General features: G+C 37.5%; 1 protein-coding gene across 1 annotated transcript in view; it reads right to left on the bottom strand.

The window, feature by feature from the left end:
* Nucleotides 1-22,023, bottom strand: part of LOC129235472 (low-density lipoprotein receptor-related protein 2-like) — a 34,465-nt gene extending 12,442 nt beyond the window's left edge. The window contains exons 1-7 of the mRNA XM_054869341.1: nucleotides 21,836-22,023; nucleotides 17,651-17,930; nucleotides 16,057-16,541; nucleotides 15,688-15,982; nucleotides 12,317-12,418; nucleotides 11,953-12,271; nucleotides 3,659-3,752 (exon numbers count right to left, since the gene is read on the bottom strand). Of these exons, the coding sequence (XP_054725316.1) occupies nucleotides 3,659-3,752; nucleotides 11,953-12,271; nucleotides 12,317-12,418; nucleotides 15,688-15,982; nucleotides 16,057-16,541; nucleotides 17,651-17,930; nucleotides 21,836-21,896 (1,636 nt within the window). The 5' untranslated portion in view covers nucleotides 21,897-22,023. The remainder of the gene's footprint in view (nucleotides 1-3,658; nucleotides 3,753-11,952; nucleotides 12,272-12,316; nucleotides 12,419-15,687; nucleotides 15,983-16,056; nucleotides 16,542-17,650; nucleotides 17,931-21,835) is intronic.
* Between the last annotated feature and the right edge of the window lie 540 nt (nucleotides 22,024-22,563).

Below are 22,563 nucleotides of genomic sequence, written 5' to 3'. Positions count from 1 at the left end.
TGTTTTTTTGGTCGAATTTAAACTGAGATTTCTTATCGACAATTTTATTACATTATTTTTCAAGTGGTCCTGCAGGATATTCAAATATTGCCATGCATCCACTTGTATATGCATCACCGCACCATGACTGAAGTTTGTCAAATTTAACGCTCGGTATAATATTCCGCCTTTCCAGTGCTTTTAATGGCTGCCTTCATACTCTATTAGGTCCATCGACCTTGATTTTAGTCTCATCGTAGAATAGCACATCATCCCACTCACTGAGAGCTGGTTGAGCCAGATACATTGTAGCCAAATATAGCTGCTTTTCGTTATGCTGTGCATAGAGCAAAGGCTTCTTCCGAGCAACTCGTGAAGTAGATAAAATTGAGCATTTGCAAAATTTGGCGGACTGTTTCATGTGAAACTTCGACCCCACACTCAGTTCTAAGCTCACTAGCAAGATTTCTTGATAAATGTGGAGTTTGCGGCTATTTTTCTCAAGAAAACACTTTCGGTGCCCAGTTATTTTCTGTGGTCTTCCACTTGCAGATTTTTGCTGCAGCCTATTTGCAATCCATAATTTTCAAATTATGCCGTGTCCAACGCGATCAAATCTGTTTGATGCTGAAATGTTTTGATGGTTGAATGTATGCAAGAGGAAGTAAGTGACGATCTCGATCCTTCAATATCAGCGAACGCACATCATAATTTCTTTTCCGAAGAACGATACCACTAAATAAGTACATACCACTCGTATGACAAAACGTTCCAAGTATATTTTCCACTAAAAATAAAAACCTTTACGATGGCGATACCAGATTTGGCGTATTATCATGTCTCAAAAATTTACTAACAACCTTCGTACACTTTTTGTGTCCAATCATATATCCAACACATACCAAAGAGTTTTGGGTTTTTTGCTAAGCATTTGTCGAATGAGATGTCATTGTATTGTGACAGCTGTCAAGACAAAGTACTGCTTAAAAATGCAGACGTATTTGAAAGAAAATATTCTTTATATTTTTAAAGGAGCCAAATTCTTACATAGGAAAGTAAAGATTCATTTGTATAATTTCAATTTGTATTTGGAGAAAAATGGATGAAAGATAAAAAATTCTAGCATTTTTAAATATTTTTTTTGTTGTTTTGTTGTTGTAGGAATTCCTAAATATTCACAGGAAATCACGATCAGTGTCTTGTTTTTTATTGTGACAGCTGTCAAAATAAGGTACTACCTTAAAAGAGACACGTATTTTTAAGACCCTGTATAACTTAAAAATATTCTTAAAGGACCGAAATTCTTGTTTCGGAGTGGAAGATTATTTCATATGAAAAAACATCGACGAAAGGTAAAAAATCCTAGCATTTTAAAATTTTTAAATGTTTTTTTTTGTATTTGTTTTTTCTTTTGGTTTCGTTTTAGTTTTTTTATTTGTTTTTTTTTAATCATAGAAACTCTTATGTCTTCTTCTTAATTGGCGCGATAACCGCTTACGCGAATTTGGCCGAGTTTAACAAAGCGCGCCAGTCGTTTCTTTCTCGTGCTAAACGGCGCCAATTGGACACACCAAGTGGAGCTAAGTCCTACTCCACCTGATCTTTCCAACGCAGAGGAGGTCTTCCTCTGCTACCACCAGCTGGTACCGCATCGAATACTTTCAAATCCGGAGCGTTTTTATCCATTCGGACGACATGACCCAGCCAACGTATCCGCTGGATCTTTATTCGCTGCGCTATGTCTATGTCGTCGTAAGGCTCATACAGCTCATCGTTCCATCGTCTGCGATATTCGCCGTTGCCAACGTGCAAAGGTCCAAAAATCTTACGCAGAATCTTTCTCTCGAACACTCCAAGCGTCGCTTCATCGGATGTTGTCGTCGTCCAAGCTTCTGCGCCATACGTTAGGACGGGCATGATGAGAGTCTTGTAGAGTGTTAGTTTTGTTCGTCGAGAGATTCTACGTTGAATTTCAAGGCTGACATTGTTAAGTTCTGCGGCTCGTACGATGCTCTCCAACATCAGGTTAAAGAAGTCACGACAGCGAGTCACCTTATCTGAAACCTCGTTTGGTATCAAACGGCTCGGGAACGACCTTCCCAATTCTGACGGCGCTGCTGGTGTTGAGCAACATCATCTTGCAGAGCCATATTAGTTTTGTGGGGATACCAAATTCAGATATCGCGGCATACAGATAACTCCTCTTCGTACTGTCGAATGCAGCTTTGAAATCGACGAAAAGATGGTGTGTGTCGATTCTCCTTTCGTGGGTCTTTTCCAAGATTTGGCGTATGGTAGACTTTCCAAGTCTAAAGCCACACTGATAAGATCCAATAAGTTGGTTGACGGTGGACTTCAGCCTTTCACACAATACGCTCGCTAGAACCTTATAGGCGATATTTAGAAGACTAATCCCGCGGTAATTGGCACAGATTACAGGATCCCCCTTCTTATGGATTCGGCAGAGCACACTTAAATTCCAATCGGCAGGCATGCTTTCATCCGCTCATATTTTGCATAGGAGCTGATGCATGCACCGTACCAGCTCCTCGCCGCCATGTTTGAATAGCTCAGCCGGCAGTCCGTCGGCGCCCTTGTATTCACATGAAATCGTGAACAATGTTTCTCTTTAATATGTGAAAATACAAGGTGCGCAAAATTAATCACCCTAACGGAAGATTTATAATTTTTGCGTGTTCCAGTAAAATTTCAATTTAATACAAAAAAATACAGGTTATAGTTATAATATAAATTATACAGTGCTAATTTCGAAGTATTTTTCGTTAAAAACTATTATTCTTATTTTCTTATTCTTAGCCTTAAAATGTCGTACAGCTGGCAATCGCTATCCTTGTTAGACTAGTGATGTTACGCGCTAGCTTCCTCTCACTCAACCTTCAATTTTTCCCATCTTTAACTGCTAGCAACCCTAACTTGCGGCCAGATTTAATTAGGTTGCCGTATATCATAATAATGAGAAAAAAATTAGCTATATTTTGATCTATAACAGATCAATATACGTTATGGATGTATAAATATATCGAAATCATACCTGTTTATACCTGGCTGCGGAGAGGTGCGGCCAAGCGCGCAACGGCAACTACGATTTTTTTAAGTCTTTGCATCTATTGCAGTAAACCGAGCGATATTTTATCTCAAAACTTGGTTAATTAAATTTTTCCCGCAAAATCAATTAACAATAATTTAATTAAAAATACTTTCGGCCACATTTCTACTGGCACCGTGGTGAATTTTTATTCTCCTAATCATAAATGTGGGTAAAAATGTGGATTTCAGCATGTACTCGATGACTACACCAAATCTGCAGCCGGATCTTAGACTATTATATACATTTTACAATCTCGATAGATACGTGTGTGTGTGTGTACATATATACATGCAAGTATATACTTATACAGAGATATTTAAGAATTTGGCAATAGGCAATAGGTAGGGGAGCGCCCGTGAAGTGATAATTTACGGTTGACCCGCGGTAGGGGGAAAACGGAGCTGGGGTAGGTTTTTAGTGGGTGAGCCAAAAGGCAAGTCTCACACTTTGCGGCCTTCAAAACAACAAAAAAAAACATATATGCATGCATACAATTTGTTATTAATTTTAAGGACCTGACCGCATCTCAATATCACTTCGAAAATATGTTATCTTGTTCTATGTACTTACCAGCAGACACATGAAAAATTGCCAATAGCGCACATAGCAAATATTTAAAGTGTTCAATCATTGCAAATTCTAAGCAGTATATCGGCTCAAATGTCTACTTTCCCAATTTCAATTTCACTTCCAACTTTTTATAATATATAAACATATATCAATACTTCTCTCGGGCGAAAAATGAAGATGCACACCTAAGTCGCATTTGATAAAGACTGAACTGAGCATCTGCTTCAAACCGAACGAACGAATAGACGCACTGAGAAGAGAGCCAATGCTAATAATTGTGATCTTTTATAAAATATAGATATGTATGCATATGTATGTATATGTCATATGTATGTATGTGTGCCATCATAAATATATATATTATGGCCGCCAATCAATCAGTACGAAATTTTCGCAATTGCCAAGTGATTTTACCGGAGATTGATTGGCAAGCAAACACACAAGTGTTACCATATTTCTTGCGCCACTTTTGGATCTTAGTTATGTATGTATTTTTTTGGCTTATGAGTTTTAACCGCTATGGAATAGTTCGCGGAATTTGTTATCTTGAACAGTGATTAGACCTGATTTATTGAAAGGTTATCGCACATGAAGAATACTAAAAAATATGCTACAGATTGGTTGAAAAGTACTGAGAGCAGCACCTTTCAATTAGCTAGATAAGGTTAGGTAATATGGGTAGTCATGCAAAGGCCCACTTGAACGAAAAACACTAATTTCTCTTCTAATTATAATTCTAATCTGTTCTAATGAAATTCATCTAAACCTGCTTTATCCGCAAATGTAGCCAAAAGTCAGAGCCGAATCTCAGCCTGATGAGAGTGACACCAGCGATGCCTGCTATTTGCTTAAAATTATACTCCACACAAAGGGTGGTTAAATTTCAAGGGCCGATGTTGAATGTGAACCACACCTAAACGTCACACAGCTAACGAAACAATGGCTCTTTTGCGCGAAAGATTTGATGGCCGAGTAATCTAACGGCGCGGCGATGTCAATTGGCCGCCAAGATCTTGTGATTTGACACCGTTGGACTTCTTTCTTTGAGGTTATTTGAAAGAAAAGGTGTACGTCGATAAGCCAGCAACAATTCAAGAGCTAAAGGATGAGATAATTCGGCACATTAACGGCATAGAACCTCAATTATGCCTCAGCGTCATCGAAAACTTGGACCATCGGATGGAGGTGTGCCGCCGAGCCATTTGGCCAATATTTTGTTCCATAAGTAATTGAACCATACCAGTATTATCACAATGAAGAGAAGTGATAATAATTTCCTAGAAAAATTGTATTTATTCAAAATAAGCACCGGCCCTTGAAACTTAACCACCCTTTATGTGCTGATATTTCATTATCATCACCATCACCATCATCATTTTATTCATAATTTTATTAATTTTATTAAATTCCAATCAGAACTAAGTTAAAGCTAACACATAATTCTTAAGTTGAACTTTCCGGCACGTGCCTTAGCAGGTTCCTCACGTCCAGTGCATTTGGCAATATGATACCCAAAGTTGATGGACATAACCTTGGCAGAATGTCTGTTGAACGTATGGCCGTCGCTGTTAATACTCGTAGGATTAACTTTTAGTTTTTAGCTTTAGTGATTTTTATTTGAATCTGCGAGAGTTGTTTTTGAATACGTTTGTTTTTGAATACTTTTCTATTAAAAGAAATGATTTTGTGTGATGAGAATCTTTATTTTAGCATTTACGCCATAGCTTGTGTTGGTATACAGCACCCGTTAGTTCAGAAGTGTCAAATATATGCAAGTGAGTTACGACACCTTTTACAAAAGTTGTAAATCTTCTAAGAGGGCGATTAATTTTGCACCACCTTGCAATTGCATAAACACACATGTATATTAGACCGGAGTGAAATACGTAAATTTTTTCAAATCATATCGTAATAGCAGGGAAAAGTTGCTACATATCAATACAAATTCAGGAAAAAAAAGAAATTTCAAATCGGTTAATATCTTCCGTTCGCGCATTGCATTTAAAATTTACAAATTTTATAATAAATTGAACAAATATTCGAAAAATTGTAAGAGGTGGAAATGATGTTAGATAAAGTTCATTTTTTGTAGACTATTACAACATCAGGTATAGTTTGAAAAGAAAAACGTCTACCGCTCTATCAAAGCCCCTACAGCCCCTGAAAAGAAGTGGAAAATGTCATTTTTTGTATAATTTACGTAATTGCGGGTGGTTAGTTTCTCTATTTTAATTTTTGTATAAGTCTTCTTGAGTATATAAGTAGAATAAATTATTCCCCTCTTAGCGCGCCCACTGACCACACTATCTTAAAGAAGTTTTGTACAGCTCTTGGCCTGCCCTTTTTGGACGACTCAGAACTCACCGCGTGAAGGTTACTGTACGACGAGTTCCACCCACTCCCTTCCCAACCAACCACCCAAAGATGAAAAATTATTTATTCGGGAGTGGCAAAGTCTGCTTTAGTGTCAAATTGAGGCATAACTGTACGAGAAGTGAGTGCTGCTCTTATAAACCCATCACGTCTCTCGTTCCCATACACTTTTGAGGACGCTTGAGTTACTAGTTTTACGCAACTCTCCACAGCTTGCGTATGGCATGGAATATTTGTTAAATCTATGGTTAATTTAGGTTTTTCTTTATCAGAAATTAATTGCAAGATATCTTCAGAAGATGCCTCATAGGTAATTCATTAAAATGGAGGAGACAGATAGCCCATTGTACTGGTCTTTTTAAACGCGTTTCAATGAATTTTATTGCACCATTCTTCCACCCAGTATTTGTTGACGTACCATCACATCCAATCACTACAACATTAGATTTATTTATACCATTTTCTTCAAAATAATTTACAATGCTGTATGCTGTGTCCTTTCCACTTTTTGAAGTAGGTACTAAATGACAAAGGTACTTTGAGCCTGGTTCTGCTATTACTGAAATGTGCTCTTCTTTTTTTATAGATTGATAACGTTTGTTTCCTTTTTCAACTAAAACTAAAGTGTCATCCATCCTGCCATCAAAATACACACACATCGGATCGTTTAATTGCTCTATTGCATTCCCCGATTCGATAAGTTTTAGTCTACATTTTTCTTTTTCTCTTCTCATTTTGCTTCGATCAACAACAAAAGAAGTATCTTTGTCCGTTATAAGACCAACGTCTTTAAATGCACTAGACACAATAGCTGCTGCTGCTCTATCAGATACTCCAAAACGATCACTTGTTAAGGCCGTTGCTGGAAGTGATAAGCGCATCTGTGCATTTTTTGAACTTGCTGACTGAGAGGAAATAGAGCGTGGGGTCTGAAAATCGGGATCATTCTTATCATTGTCAACTTCAGGAGTTATCTCTGTTTCAGAATCAATACTACTACAAGAAGATCCAGGTAAGTTGGTCTGACTTAAGTGACGAGCTTTTCTCTGCAATTTTAATGTAAGCTTTTGAGTTTCTTTGGTATCTACTGTCCCAATCTTTCCTTGTCCGAGATATCTTTGAGCATATAGAAATTTGATTTCTAATGGCGGTATCTTTCTATCTTTAGGGCATGTGCAGTTGATAGTTACCGGCCTGGGACAAATACACTTGTCAAAGCTTCTTTGACAAAAGCAATTGAGTGTCATCTCGCACTTGCAGGACGAAATGTCAAATAATGTACTTGAAGATTGTTCAATAAAATCATTGTACTTCTTTTGTTTCTCAGGTGTGTCTTTGTCCCTTGAATAAGATTTACGAAGAGTGTAGTATCGATCATGTAGATGTTTAATCTTTTGTACAACTCTTGTGTGGGAAACTATTGGAATCGAAGCCTTGGAATAAAGGGACTCAGTCTGATGAGCTACAGTATCTGCTACAACTGTGAAGCTTAACTTCTGACCAGAACTGGCAGCAGATGATTCTACTGACATTTTGTACCTCACTTCTTGCCAACATTGTATAATGTCGGTATTAGTGGGAAGGACCGATGACAGCAGTGGTTTGGGTGCACCAAAAAATGGGCAGTGTATGTCCTTACGAGTAAGAGACATGAATAAAATGTTTCAAGAGATTTAATGTTAAGTAATTGTGTAAACTATGTAATTCAAAACAACATCGAATAGAATTTTTTTTGACCAAACAGCGCTGTTCGACAAGAGTGAAAGCAGAACTGGTAATGACCAGAGAGTACTAGCTCTTCCGTGCACTTCGTTTATCGGTATGCCAGAATCAAAAGCAAAATGAAAAGAAAGACGATGGAATACAAGTAACCAAGTGGAAGACGATCTAAAGCACAGACGTGCTGTAGTAGCCGTAAGCCGCTTTCACGCAAGCCTCATTTGGCTAGGCTTCCTTAGTAGATTTGGTGTAAAATTGGTAAAAGTTAATCGCTCAGAACCACAGAAATGGATAGATTAGTAAATTAAAAATCTACTACTCAATGCTGAAAGTGCTATGTATAAAAAGGGAGCTCGATCTTTAATCATTTACCACTTCTACAAGTTTTCGTAAATCAGCTAGATTTGGGATAAAATTTGTAAATTTTAAATGCAATGCGCGAACGGAAGATATTAACCGATTTGAAATTTCTTTTTTTTTCCTGAATTTGTATTGATATGTAGCAACTTTTCCCTGCTATTACGATATGATTTGAAAAAATTTACGTATTTCACTCCGGTCTAATGTATATGTACATTAGTAACATTTTCCAGTTACAATCTATAGTATAATAATTACTTAACATCATGATTTTCAATTACTCACATTAAAAATACTTATATTTTAAAAAGCATTAACAATAGAATTTTTTTTCCTTTTCGCTATCAATCACCCATTCAAACATTTTTTTTATCTTCGTGAAACTAACGGCAACCACAGATTCTCTTGTGCAGGTGAAAGAAAGATTGGGCTTAAAACTGATAACGCCAACTAAATAGGGTTTACCCCTGTATTTAGTAATTACTCAGGCACCACTGTCACCTTGACAAAGCTGCCCCCGCCTAAGGGTTTGGCGTACACAAAATAGGTCGTCTGTCAAACTGGCATTGCATTTGGAGACAATGCTTACCCTGGTTTCGCTAAATTTTATAACTCCAACATCTTCTCTTATTACTGGCCACTTATTCACAAAACCTCTACTATAAGCAAAATCCCACGGAACACATATTGGTCTGATGTTTTTACTCAAAGTAAATGGTTTGGCTAATTTAAGCAGGGCAACATCGCTAGATCTACATAAAGAGAGAGAGAGAGAGAGAGAGAGAAAGAGAGAGAGGGAGAAAAGGAGTGAGTTATAAAATATATTTATATGTTTATGTGTTTGTATATAAAAATTTAAATTTATTTAAGGGTGTTATAAGAAAAACTGTAGATCTCATCATTTTCTTAACCAGTTAGGAAAGCATCCTTGCCTTATAAAGTGTCGTTCAAAAGACGTGTCTAGATGTTATTATTTTAAAATAAAATATCAAACAATTTAGATTATTTCTATTTGGTATGCAAAATACGGCACTTAAGAATGAAATGTGAAAAATTATTAGGTTGAGGAATAAATTTGTAGCGTTTTTACCCAAGATTTTTATTTAAACAAAAAACAATAATTAAATCAACAAGTTACTCAATTATAGATTCGCCGTTGCTGTTCCGCTTTGTGCCGACTTGTGCAACATTGGGCCTGGCATTGCCATGAAGGAGTATGGTTTGACCATGATCAGGTATTTTCAGACCAATAGCCTCATTCACGTGGTGTAGCTGGACAATGTAGAGCTCCTTGTCTTCTTTTCGAACATTTCTCAGTGCACCATACCCTCCCAGTCGTACCGTACACATATCATTATGATTATCATTATGGATGAAGATCCGACTTGACTCTCGGCTTTGGCGTATTTCCTGGAGCCACCCACTCCTTTCTTTGCTTCATATTGAAGTACGAGTATAGGCACCATTTCTCATCTCACATGACGTTTCGGTACAAAAGCGCTGTTTATGACCGCGTGTTGTTCGAAGATGACACTTGCAAACATATGTATGTATATATATTTATATATATATATATGTATGTGTGTGGGTGTGTGTTCATGCATCCAGAGAACTTATAAAATTGTGTTTGTGAGTTGATTTGCCAAAGAAGCGATTGCTTGGCGAAGTAAAGTAGTATTTGAACAATTGTTAATTCTTATAAAATTTGATGTTTTGTAGGTCCAAATCTTTGCTTCTTTTGAGGTTATGAAGAATATTGAATACACATATTCTTCTTCCAACGCTTCTTAACATTTAAAATCTTTCTATAAATTTTAAAACGCCTTTGAATTTACAGAATACGAATTAAGGCCGTATAAGTGTATTCATAGTAAAAAAAATACCAGGTAATACTGAAGAAACCATAACCACCTTTTTGAGAAAGGCGTGCCATATCTTATTACATAACCTAAAATATAGCAAAAATATGGTCTTGGGCCAATAAAAATTTGGTATTTTCTACTCTTTAAATGGACATTTTAGTGTTTTTTGTATCCAAAACTAGGCAACACGGCACTTGCGAGAGGGAAATTTGACTGCTCGAAGGTGAAGAACAAACTTGGAAAAAATGTAAATAAAGCGAAGAAATGTGACACACAATAAACACCAACAACAATCGCAATCGCAATCGCCGAAATTGTGTCCAGATGATAAAGAAAGTAAAGCTAAGTTGACCTGAATAAATTATTGAACTAATTAAAAAAATATATATATTTTACATAATTATAAGCATCACATTTTAATTAAAAGAGACTAGAAACATGTTAGGAAGAAAGAACTAAAATTCTAGCACTCGGAGCAAAAGAACAAAAAACGCAATGCTAAATCAAGTTACAAAAATGGTAATCTGGTCACGCTGATCACCAATTGCACCAGTGTCGCGTAACGAAAATCAGCAGACATTGTCAAATTCGCTAAGGGCAAAGTAGCGGTGCCACGATCGGCGTCGCCTTATTGTCCTCTCCATAGTGGGTTGTCTGCAGCGGCGCTTATGAATATATTTTTTTCTAAGAACATGAGTAAACCGATTAATTATTATTTTTTATTTTTTTATTTTTTAATTATTATTTTTTCATGTGATTGGATTGATTCGAAATAAGCTGAATTTTAAAACTTCGCGTGCAACGTACTTTGGATTTTCGATTATTTATTTCTTTATTTGCCCCAAGATGGAACAAAAAATAATATATTTAGATTACGAAAATATCGCTGAAAACTCACACGAGAGCTGTCGTTCTCGCCGCTTTTGTCGCAATTGCTTTGTCTGCTGTAAAGCGGCACTGGAAATTTTTGCCAGAACTTCACACAGTTAATAAAGACTATTTAAGGGCGTTATGGGATGTTTACGTGAAACAATTCGCCATCAAAAAAACCGATTTGTGGGAATACAACTCATGGATTTTGCACCAGAAACGAAGCGAATACCATCCAACAGCCATCGAATTCTACTTATATGGCTCCCTGCGGTTATTTTCTCTTTAATCGAGGGAAACCTTTTAACAGCTGAAAGGAAGTAATAGAAAAATTGAACACGGCTCTGATGGCTATACCGAAGATAGACTTCCAGAAATATTTCGCGAGCGAGGTCCATGTCAAGACTAATTAGAGATGATTTCCACATGAAAGCCTTCCGTGGCTCAACTGGTGGTATTTTGTCAAAACGTTTAAAGAAAATTGGACTCGACAGATGCGTGCAGCTTCTTGGGTGACACGCATCAACGGCCATGAAATGAGAAAATTGTCACTGTTGAAGAAGTTTTTAATAATCAAAAGACTAAAAACGCAAAAACTTCTAAAGACTCAAAAAATGTTGTTCCAAGGGTTCAGCGTGGCCACCATCCAGCCTCCGTAATGGTGTGGTGCGGAGTGGCTTGTAAAGGCGTTGCATCTTGTAATTTCTACGAAAAACGGATTAAAATCGGGACAAAAGGGGGAGCACTAAATACCATGCTCCGTTCACACTGCTTGACAGCAACTGACGCTAGGGACAGACGGGAAAAAATTCACACATGTGCAGGAACGTTACAGGTCTGCTTATGCAAGCGCGTGTAATTCAAATTTGTCAGATGTTAGAATTAAAAAACAAAGTCGGATACTTTTGTAACAAACCTCGTATAGATACTTAAAATTTGATCAATCTATAAAATTCCAGTCAATGTTCATTAGCCTGAAAAAACTTTTGTTTTTCACCGCAAAACACGAATTTCTTCTAAATTTTGTTTTAACTTCAGTTGCATACTTATCTTTATAGAAATGTACTTGTACATTCTTTGCCGATACTCACTAAAACACTTCGGTATCACATCAATCCAACCCTGTTGATCGCAAATGCGCACCACTTTCGGTGTATTGGCTGCTATTGTGTAATTATTTTTGCATGTTAAAATGATTCGAGCTTCACTGTCAAAGTAACCGGGTTTTGAATAAACTTGTTCGTTTTCATTATATATTTCGAGATTTTGATCATCTAGAATGTTGCAAGGGCTGGTGGATTGTTTATACTCGACTTCTGATGATGAATTGTGGTGCGGGCATTTAGCGAAAAATTCATTCTCATCCGACCTATCAATGCAATCAATTTCTCCGTTACAAAATTTATTTGTATCAATGCACCCGCCATATCTGCAAGGGGATTGTGTGGGTTTGCATTTTTTCAATGAGCAATACGTTTCAGTTTCATCAGAGGCGTCGTCACAATCCGCTTTGCCAACACAAAATAATTCCTGTGCGATAAATTTACCACTTTCACAAGATAAGTCATTGGGATTTCTGCAAAATGAATTAATTAATTTATTATGTAAACCTCCGGCTAGTTGCACATTAAGTTTTCACCCGTTATTATTGCAATTCCACTTCCATTCATCCGAACTGTCGGCACAATCTTTTATTGTATTACACCATTTTAATGCCGGAATGCATGCACCATAATGGCATTTGGCATCTGAATCTGTGCACTCTGCATTTAAACATGGACTCTCTATGACATTATTTTCAATGAACTCATCCGAACCATCGCTACAATCTGATAATCGCGTACTACGTCGCCATTATTGCACGAGAAGTAACCCTCATCTTAAATTATTAGAGGAAAATAGTATTAATTATATTATAAATATAAAAATTATAAGAAAAAAATCCCCTAAAGACTAACTCTTAAAGTCTTTAATTAATGCAATGTTTAATGTACATTCTCTGTTTATGACGTTTTTGCACAAACAATATTTATTTAAATGTTGGAATTAAACCTCTATTCAGATATTAAACCTGCGATGACAAAATTTGTTCAAATATAGGTATGTACGATAATACGAGTATAAGCTCGTAGCAAATTTCTATTTTCTTTTATTTTACAACGATTTGTTTGCTGTTTGGCAAAGGGTAAGTATTCATTCGATGGAACTCTTTCTGCGGAGTAGAATTTTTTTATTCAAATGTTACAGGAAATGCATTAATATTCTGGAAGATAGATGACATTTGTTGGCCACCCGTTAAAATTTCTGGAACGACATCATGACATTTAAATCTCCAGCATTGCTCATCTGGGTTGGCAAGTCGCTGAGCCTCAGGGTTGTTTTTCAAGCCTTTTGGTTTGAGCTGCACAACTTCAGATACCGGCGTAATCTTGAGGACACGCTGTAAGACAGTTTTCTTAACACATCCCAAGGTGCGCTGACTGCGCTTTTTGAAATATGTTTTGAAACCGCTGAATTTTTCCAATATGTGTTTGTTTAGCACAGGCTTAAATACTTGGTTATAAAAGTTTGTTTTGAATAGAAGTAGGTAAACTTCTTCCAAAAGGACAATTACATTTTTTTTTAATTCAGCATATTTTATTTTAATGTTTAGAAATATCCGAAAATTCTTTTGGAAGCTTATGGAGTAGTCTGTCATGCCATTACTTTATCGAAGGCCTGAGCATCAATCGGGATATGGAAGAGCATACTTTCTGTTTTGGGTTGCTTCTTCTTTTACGCTTGTGATTCTATGCACTTGCTCAATCGTTGAATGTTTTGATCGAAATCCGAACTGGTTATTAGGAATACGCCGTTTGCTTTAAATAAAAGGCTGCAATCGTTGCAGAATGATGACACTTCGTAAGGACTTTTGCCAGGTTTTCCTATCATTATGACTTCTGAAGCTTTCTAGTATGCTAATTAAAGTTTCTTGCGGAATGTTTTTAAGGTTTCTGCAGTGATAAGACGAAGCCAGGAGTTTCTTCTGGATTTAAGGAGACTTATTTCATGCTTAATCTCTGACAGTGAAGCAAAAGGAAACTGATTTTCAACGGAATGTGTGGTAGTTAGCAATGGTTGATGATTTGATTCACAAGGCTTACAGGTTTTTTCCAAATGATCAGCAAAAACTTTCGCCTTTTCAATGTTATTTTTGGCCCGGAATTCCTTGGGTTTTTTAATATGAGGCCTGGTGTTGGCGTGATGGAGTATGGTTTGACCATGTCGATCATTTTTGGCACATTGACCGTGGCAAACACATATAAAGATCCGACTTGACTCTCGGCTTTGGTGTATTTCCTGGAGCCACCCACTCCTTTCTTTGCTTCATATTGAAGTACGAGTATAGGCACCACTTCTCATCTCCCGTGGCGATTCGAAACAAAAAGCGCTGTTTGTTTCGTTGAGCTCGTAAGGCACCCAGGCTCCCAAATTTTCAGAAAATCCCATTGAATGAAGATTGAGAATCGTTTTATGATCGCAGTTCATTTTGTCCTCTAATTCACGACTGGTTTAACGACCCTTCTGCTTCAAAAGTGGTTTAGACGTTCTTCATCGAATTCACAAGGTCTTCCGTTGCAGGACGTGTCAACGAGTCAAAGTCGCCATTTTTGAACTTCGAAAACCATTTCCGTACTGTGGACTCGCCTATCACGCCTTCTCCATACACGTCGCAAATGTCCAGGACTGCTTCAGCAGCCTTTTCACCTCGATGAAAAACAACGAAGAGCAGCTGTCAAAAATGTTGATTTTTGGCTGGATTTTGGATTCCCTTTCTAAGCCTCCAAACTAATAAGAAATTAAAAAACTCAAAAATACAATCAACACAATTTTGTAGAGCAGAAAGAGTTCTATCGAAAGAATACTTACCCTTTGCCAGGCAGCAAACAAATCGTTGTAAAATAAAGGAAAATATGAAAACGCTATGAACTTTTGTAATAAATGAAATTAAGTAAAAACAAAACAAATTAGATATTTTAGACAGATTCAAAACTAGTTTCATACCAATTTAGAGCTGTAACTTTGGCTGTTTTATAAATCTGTTTTTTACACAATCTATGTGATTGCTTGAAAAATTTGCGTACAAAATAAAATAGTATACAATTTTTAGCCCTCCGTTGGACACCCAGTTAGGCACATGGGTCTGGCCGTTTTTCGTCCTGTTCGAGGATCCTTTTTAAAAGGTTATATCCATAAATCGATAGGAAATCAAATTTTAGGAAGCTGCCTGGATGCTCAAGTCGTTCGCTATAATAGAATATGTTAAATTCATGTCCAAAGTCGAAAAGCCAGCTAGACCCGGGTGCCCGACGGAGGATTAAAAAAGTTCGCGATAAGCAATAATTTTTCACCAAGTGAAGTCAACTATTTGCCGGAATTAGTGAAATAAATAAATTTATGTTAGAATGCAAAACACAGACCGAATGCCGAATGTATTCAATACAATTTTTGCGCCCAAAACTGACGTTCCCACTACAGTCGGTTCTACGTTGGCAGACTGACAACACTCCCCTTGCATGTGTGAGTAATATTTATGCTACTAACACAACAACAACAGCAGACAGCAAACATCTGATTCTTAAGCTAAAACTACGTTTAAAATGGACTGACCTTAGCCTTAGTTGATCGAAAAACAAAGTACAACCGAGCAACGAGGTCCTAGAAGAATTATAGATACTTATTTTGAAGAAATGTATAATATTAACGTCAGATTATTTGATGTGGGTGGTTGAAGTTGAGAAAGGCAGTTAATAACAAATGTTGTTGCATAACAACAATAAATTACTCTCTATTACTTACACACACCCGCCTTGCAATATGTTATAGAAATCATTTTCATCTTTGGTACAAAGCAGCAGCGTCTCATCCGAACCGTCCGCACAGTGTTGCTTTGTATCGCAAACTGCCCCTATTGAAATGCAAGCACCATATTTGCATTGAAATTCACTTGCGGTGCAATTGCGTCCATAACATTTCGTCGCTGTCTCATCTGAACCATCTGTACAATCCTTAACACCGTTGCAAAGTGCTGCTGTAGCAATACATTCACCGTTATCACAGGATGTGCGATTATGCAGACATTGTTCGGACCTATGCAACGCTGTGGAATCAGCATTCGAAATTTTTCATTTATTATTTTAAGTGCAAAATCAGCTTCCACAGCAAACAACTCACCTACGCATTTGGGCCACTGGCGGTACCAATTATTGTCCATACACACCAAATGGTTCGCACCAACCAATTCAAAACCGGCCGAGCACTCGAACTCGACAGTCTCATTTTGCAATATTTTATCAAAATAAAACAAAAGTTTCTTTGTGCCACGAAGCCAGACTTGTAGATGCAAGTTCTCGTAGGGTATAGTGCAAGCAGTAGGCGTGGATGTTCGTTTTTCTTCTTGTGGTTCTTCCTGCGTATCCGTATCTACACTCATTGAGCATAATTCATCGGATCCATCCACACAATCCCAAATTTTATCACAAACTTGTTGGACACTTATGCATGCACCGTAGCCACAGCGGAAAGAGTAGTCGGAGCATATCATACTGGCACAAACGCTTACCGTCTCATCAGATCCATCACTGCAGTCTGGCATGCCATCGCATATGAGCGAGTCATCAATACATTCATCCGAAGTACATTCAAATTCTTCATACGTGCTGTAAGTAAAATGAAATTAAAGTAAAATAATTTTTTTTCAGTATAAAGGGTGCTTCAAATACATCCTTACGTGTAAAAAGAAATAAAATAAAATGAAAAACGCATTGGCTATAATTATGTTCACAGAGTCACTAGATCACTTTTGTTCTAACGCAGGTAATCTTTTTTTAATATTTTTTTACCTGTATAACTCTTCCACCTACGTATAACTTAGCCCTCTGGTCACACTGGCTTTATCGACTTTGGGCGTGAATATTTCTATTTAGCTATAAGGAGTTGAGTTTCCCGGTAGCTTCCTAAAATTTCATTTTCCGTCGATTTGTGGATATAACTTTTTAACAAGGATCCCCCAACGAGACGGAAGATGGCAGAATGCAAAGAAGAGCCTGTGCAATAACGGTCGGTGCTATTAGACCATTACCAGGAGGCTCTTAATGCGCTGGCGCATGTTATTCCGATAGATCTGCATATGAAGAAGATGGTGTCCATGAGTGCATTTAGGTTAAATGAAGCGAGTCGCTGGATGGTAAAAACTTGTAGTCATGTCAGTCTATTATTGCGACGAACTCAGTTCACCTCGAGGAGAACTAATTCCATCGTCCCAACGGTGACATTCAATAGGAATTTTGCCACTCTCTTTCTTTCTTAAATGGTAAACCTAGCTTTTCTGCTTGTGGGCCGATCATCCAGTTTCACGCTCACAGCTTTGAGTTTGGGGATTGAATGGCGCGGAGTCTCCCTCTCCGTCCTCGATCTATTGTACTGGAGCCAAAGGGCTTTCGAAATAGCACACAAATAAAATGAAGCTGCATCTTTTCTGCGCTTTTCTGAGAAATAAAATGTGCAACTCCGCTTTAACAACAGCCAGGAGGTTGCCCATGGTCGGATAGGAGGTCTTTGAGACCAATATTCTCCGAAATTGTTCTGGCGTAATAAATTTGGAGCTGAAAAGCGCTTTTAGTACTAAATATCTAAACAGAACAAATAGCATACAAAACAAAACCTGGTATACGACTATTTTGTTTTACTCACCTTTAATAGTAATTTAAAGATATACAGTAATGAAGGTTTTGGTTTAAATAGCATTTAGTAATCCATTACAACTCACCAATTTCCTTGTAGCTTTGCCCATATTTCATTATCGGAGGCACACAAAAGTTCCATTTCATCAGACCGGTCGAAACAATCGATTTGATTATTACATTTCAATTCGGCTCGTATGCACGCCCCATAGGCGCAACGGAATTCATCATCCTTACAAGCATTGGACAGACATGCCTTTACAGATTCATCGCGTCCATTGCTGCAATCGGCATAGCCATCGCAGAGCTTGTTCCGTGGAATGATTTCCTTATTAGTGCAGGCCCAAGTAGTATTTGTTGCCAATGCTGTTGGAAATTGAAGGCCATAATATGAGAGATAATCTGATGTTATCGGGATGGGATGTGAATTGAATGACATGAATATAAATTAAAAATACTGGAAGCGTCGTGACGCTATCCACTTTAAATAAAAGTTTATATCCTGCTCGACCTTTTGCGTATTTTTTTGCAATTTTGTCTTTGGGGTTTGGACTGATGTCTCCACTTAGCAAAAAGCTACATTGTGATAATATGAGCATTATGTTTTGTATTGTTTTTTTGGTCGAATTTAAACTGAGATTTCTTATCGACAATTTTATTACATTATTTTTCAAGTGGTCCTGCAGGATATTCAAATATTGCCATGCATCCACTTGTATATGCATCACCGCACCATGACTGAAGTTTGTCAAATTTAACGCTCGGTATAATATTCCGCCTTTCCAGTGCTTTTAATGGCTGCCTTCATACTCTATTAGGTCCATCGACCTTGATTTTAGTCTCATCGTAGAATAGCACATCATCCCACTCACTGAGAGCTGGTTGAGCCAGATACATTGTAGCCAAATATAGCTGCTTTTCGTTATGCTGTGCATAGAGCAAAGGCTTCTTCCGAGCAACTCGTGAAGTAGATAAAATTGAGCATTTGCAAAATTTGGCGGACTGTTTCATGTGAAACTTCGACCCCACACTCAGTTCTAAGCTCACTAGCAAGATTTCTTGATAAATGTGGAGTTTGCGGCTATTTTTCTCAAGAAAACACTTTCGGTGCCCAGTTATTTTCTGTGGTCTTCCACTTGCAGATTTTTGCTGCAGCCTATTTGCAATCCATAATTTTCAAATTATGCCGTGTCCAACGCGATCAAATCTGTTTGATGCTGAAATGTTTTGATGGTTGAATGTATGCAAGAGGAAGTAAGTGACGATCTCGATCCTTCAATATCAGCGAACGCACATCATAATTTCTTTTCCGAAGAACGATACCACTAAATAAGTACATACCACTCGTATGACAAAACGTTCCAAGTATATTTTCCACTAAAAATAAAAACCTTTACGATGGCGATACCAGATTTGGCGTATTATCATGTCTCAAAAATTTACTAACAACCTTCGTACACTTTTTGTGTCCAATCATATATCCAACACATACCAAAGAGTTTTGGGTTTTTTGCTAAGCATTTGTCGAATGAGATGTCATTGTATTGTGACAGCTGTCAAGACAAAGTACTGCTTAAAAATGCAGACGTATTTGAAAGAAAATATTCTTTATATTTTTAAAGGAGCCAAATTCTTACATAGGAAAGTAAAGATTCATTTGTATAATTTCAATTTGTATTTGGAGAAAAATGGATGAAAGATAAAAAATTCTAGCATTTTTAAATATTTTTTTTGTTGTTTTGTTGTTGTAGGAATTCCTAAATATTCACAGGAAATCACGATCAGTGTCTTGTTTTTTATTGTGACAGCTGTCAAAATAAGGTACTACCTTAAAAGAGACACGTATTTTTAAGACCCTGTATAACTTAAAAATATTCTTAAAGGACCGAAATTCTTGTTTCGGAGTGGAAGATTATTTCATATGAAAAAACATCGACGAAAGGTAAAAAATCCTAGCATTTTAAAATTTTTAAATGTTTTTTTTTGTATTTGTTTTTTCTTTTGGTTTCGTTTTAGTTTTTTTATTTGTTTTTTTTTAATCATAGAAACTCTTATGTCTTCTTCTTAATTGGCGCGATAACCGCTTACGCGAATTTGGCCGAGTTTAACAAAGCGCGCCAGTCGTTTCTTTCTCGTGCTAAACGGCGCCAATTGGACACACCAAGTGGAGCTAAGTCCTACTCCACCTGATCTTTCCAACGCAGAGGAGGTCTTCCTCTGCTACCACCAGCTGGTACCGCATCGAATACTTTCAAATCCGGAGCGTTTTTATCCATTCGGACGACATGACCCAGCCAACGTATCCGCTGGATCTTTATTCGCTGCGCTATGTCTATGTCGTCGTAAGGCTCATACAGCTCATCGTTCCATCATCTGCGATATTCGCCGTTGCCAACGTGCAAAGGTCCAAAAATCTTACGCAGAATCTTTCTCTCGAACACTCCAAGCGTCGCTTCATCGGATGTTGTCGTCGTCCAAGCTTCTGCGCCATACGTTAGGACGGGCATGATGAGAGTCTTGTAGAGTGTTAGTTTTGTTCGTCGAGAGATTCTACGTTGAATTTCAAGGCTGACATTGTTAAGTTCTGCGGCTCGTACGATGCTCTCCAACATCAGGTTAAAGAAGTCACGACAGCGAGTCACCTTATCTGAAACCTCGTTTGGTATCAAACGGCTCGGGAACGACCTTCCCAATTCTGACGGCGCTGCTGGTGTTGAGCAACATCATCTTGCAGAGCCATATTAGTTTTGTGGGGATACCAAATTCAGATATCGCGGCATACAGATAACTCCTCTTCGTACTGTCGAATGCAGCTTTGAAATCGACGAAAAGATGGTGTGTGTCGATTCTCCTTTCGTGGGTCTTTTCCAAGATTTGGCGTATGGTAGACTTTCCAAGTCTAAAGCCACACTGATAAGATCCAATAAGTTGGTTGACGGTGGACTTCAGCCTTTCACACAATACGCTCGCTAGAACCTTATAGGCGATATTTAGAAGACTAATCCCGCGGTAATTGGCACAGATTACAGGATCCCCCTTCTTATGGATTCGGCAGAGCACACTTAAATTCCAATCGGCAGGCATGCTTTCATCCGCTCATATTTTGCATAGGAGCTGATGCATGCACCGTACCAGCTCCTCGCCGCCATGTTTGAATAGCTCAGCCGGCAGTCCGTCGGCGCCCTTGTATTCACATGAAATCGTGAACAATGTTTCTCTTTAATATGTGAAAATACAAGGTGCGCAAAATTAATCACCCTAACGGAAGATTTATAATTTTTGCGTGTTCCAGTAAAATTTCAATTTAATACAAAAAAATACAGGTTATAGTTATAATATAAATTATACAGTGCTAATTTCGAAGTATTTTTCGTTAAAAACTATTATTCTTATTTTCTTATTCTTAGCCTTAAAATGTCGTACAGCTGGCAATCGCTATCCTTGTTAGACTAGTGATGTTACGCGCTAGCTTCCTCTCACTCAACCTTCAATTTTTCCCATCTTTAACTGCTAGCAACCCTAACTTGCGGCCAGATTTAATTAGGTTGCCGTATATCATAATAATGAGAAAAAAATTAGCTATATTTTGATCTATAACAGATCAATATACGTTATGGATGTATAAATATATCGAAATCATACCTGTTTATACCTGGCTGCGGAGAGGTGCGGCCAAGCGCGCAACGGCAACTACGATTTTTTTAAGTCTTTGCATCTATTGCAGTAAACCGAGCGATATTTTATCTCAAAACTTGGTTAATTAAATTTTTCCCGCAAAATCAATTAACAATAATTTAATTAAAAATACTTTCGGCCACATTTCTACTGGCACCGTGGTGAATTTTTATTCTCCTAATCATAAATGTGGGTAAAAATGTGGATTTCAGCATGTACTCGATGACTACACCAAATCTGCAGCCGGATCTTAGACTATTATATACATTTTACAATCTCGATAGATACGTGTGTGTGTGTGTACATATATACATGCAAGTATATACTTATACAGAGATATTTAAGAATTTGGCAATAGGCAATAGGCAGGGGAGCGCCCGTGAAGTGATAATTTACGGTTGACCCGCGGTAGGGGGAAAACGGAGCTGGGGTAGGTTTTTAGTGGGTGAGCCAAAAGGCAAGTCTCACACTTTACGGCCTTCAAAACAACAAAAAAAAAAACATATATGCATGCATACAATTTGTTATTAATTTTAAGGACCTGACCGCATCTCAATATCACTTCGAAAATATGTTATCTTGTTCTATGTACTTACCAGCAGACACATGAAAAATTGCCAATAGCGCACATAGCAAATATTTAAAGTGTTCAATCATTGCAAATTCTAAGCAGTATATCGGCTCAAATGTCTACTTTCCCAATTTCAATTTCACTTCAACTTTTTATAATATATAAACATATATCAATACTTCTCTCGGGCGAAAAATGAAGATGCACACCTAAGTCGCATTTGATAAAGACTGACCTGAGCATCTGCTTCAAACCTAACGAACGAATAGACGCACTGAGAAGAGAGCCAATGCTAATAATTGTGATCTTTTATGAAATATAGATATGTATGCAGATGTATGTATGTGTCATATGTATGTACAGGGTTGGCCATATTAAACTGACCCATGTGATTATTAAAAAAATATGGAAAAAGAAACATTTTTTTGTGTTTCATTGTGAAAAACATTTAATTTAGTTCAAGGAGATTCGTTTACATCACTTTTTGAATATGATATCGCGCAAGTGGTCGCCCTTAGCACGTATTTGGATATGTACGGGGTTGGCCATCTTAAACTGACCCATGTGATTATTAAAAAAATATGGAAAAAGAAACATTTTTTTGTGTTTCATTGTGAAAAACATTTAATTTAGTTCAAGGAGATTCGTTTACATCACTTTTTGAATATGATATCGCGCAAGTGGTCGCCCTTAGCTCGTATAGCGTAATGTGCCCGTTTTTCGGCGTTTTCCATAGTTTTGGCCAGCGTCTCG

Source organism: Anastrepha obliqua, chromosome 1, assembly GCF_027943255.1.
Source record: "Anastrepha obliqua isolate idAnaObli1 chromosome 1, idAnaObli1_1.0, whole genome shotgun sequence".
Taxonomy (NCBI): domain Eukaryota; kingdom Metazoa; phylum Arthropoda; class Insecta; order Diptera; family Tephritidae; genus Anastrepha; species Anastrepha obliqua.
Note: the sequence above shows the minus strand (reverse complement) of the source record. Positions and strands in the feature narration are given on the sequence as shown.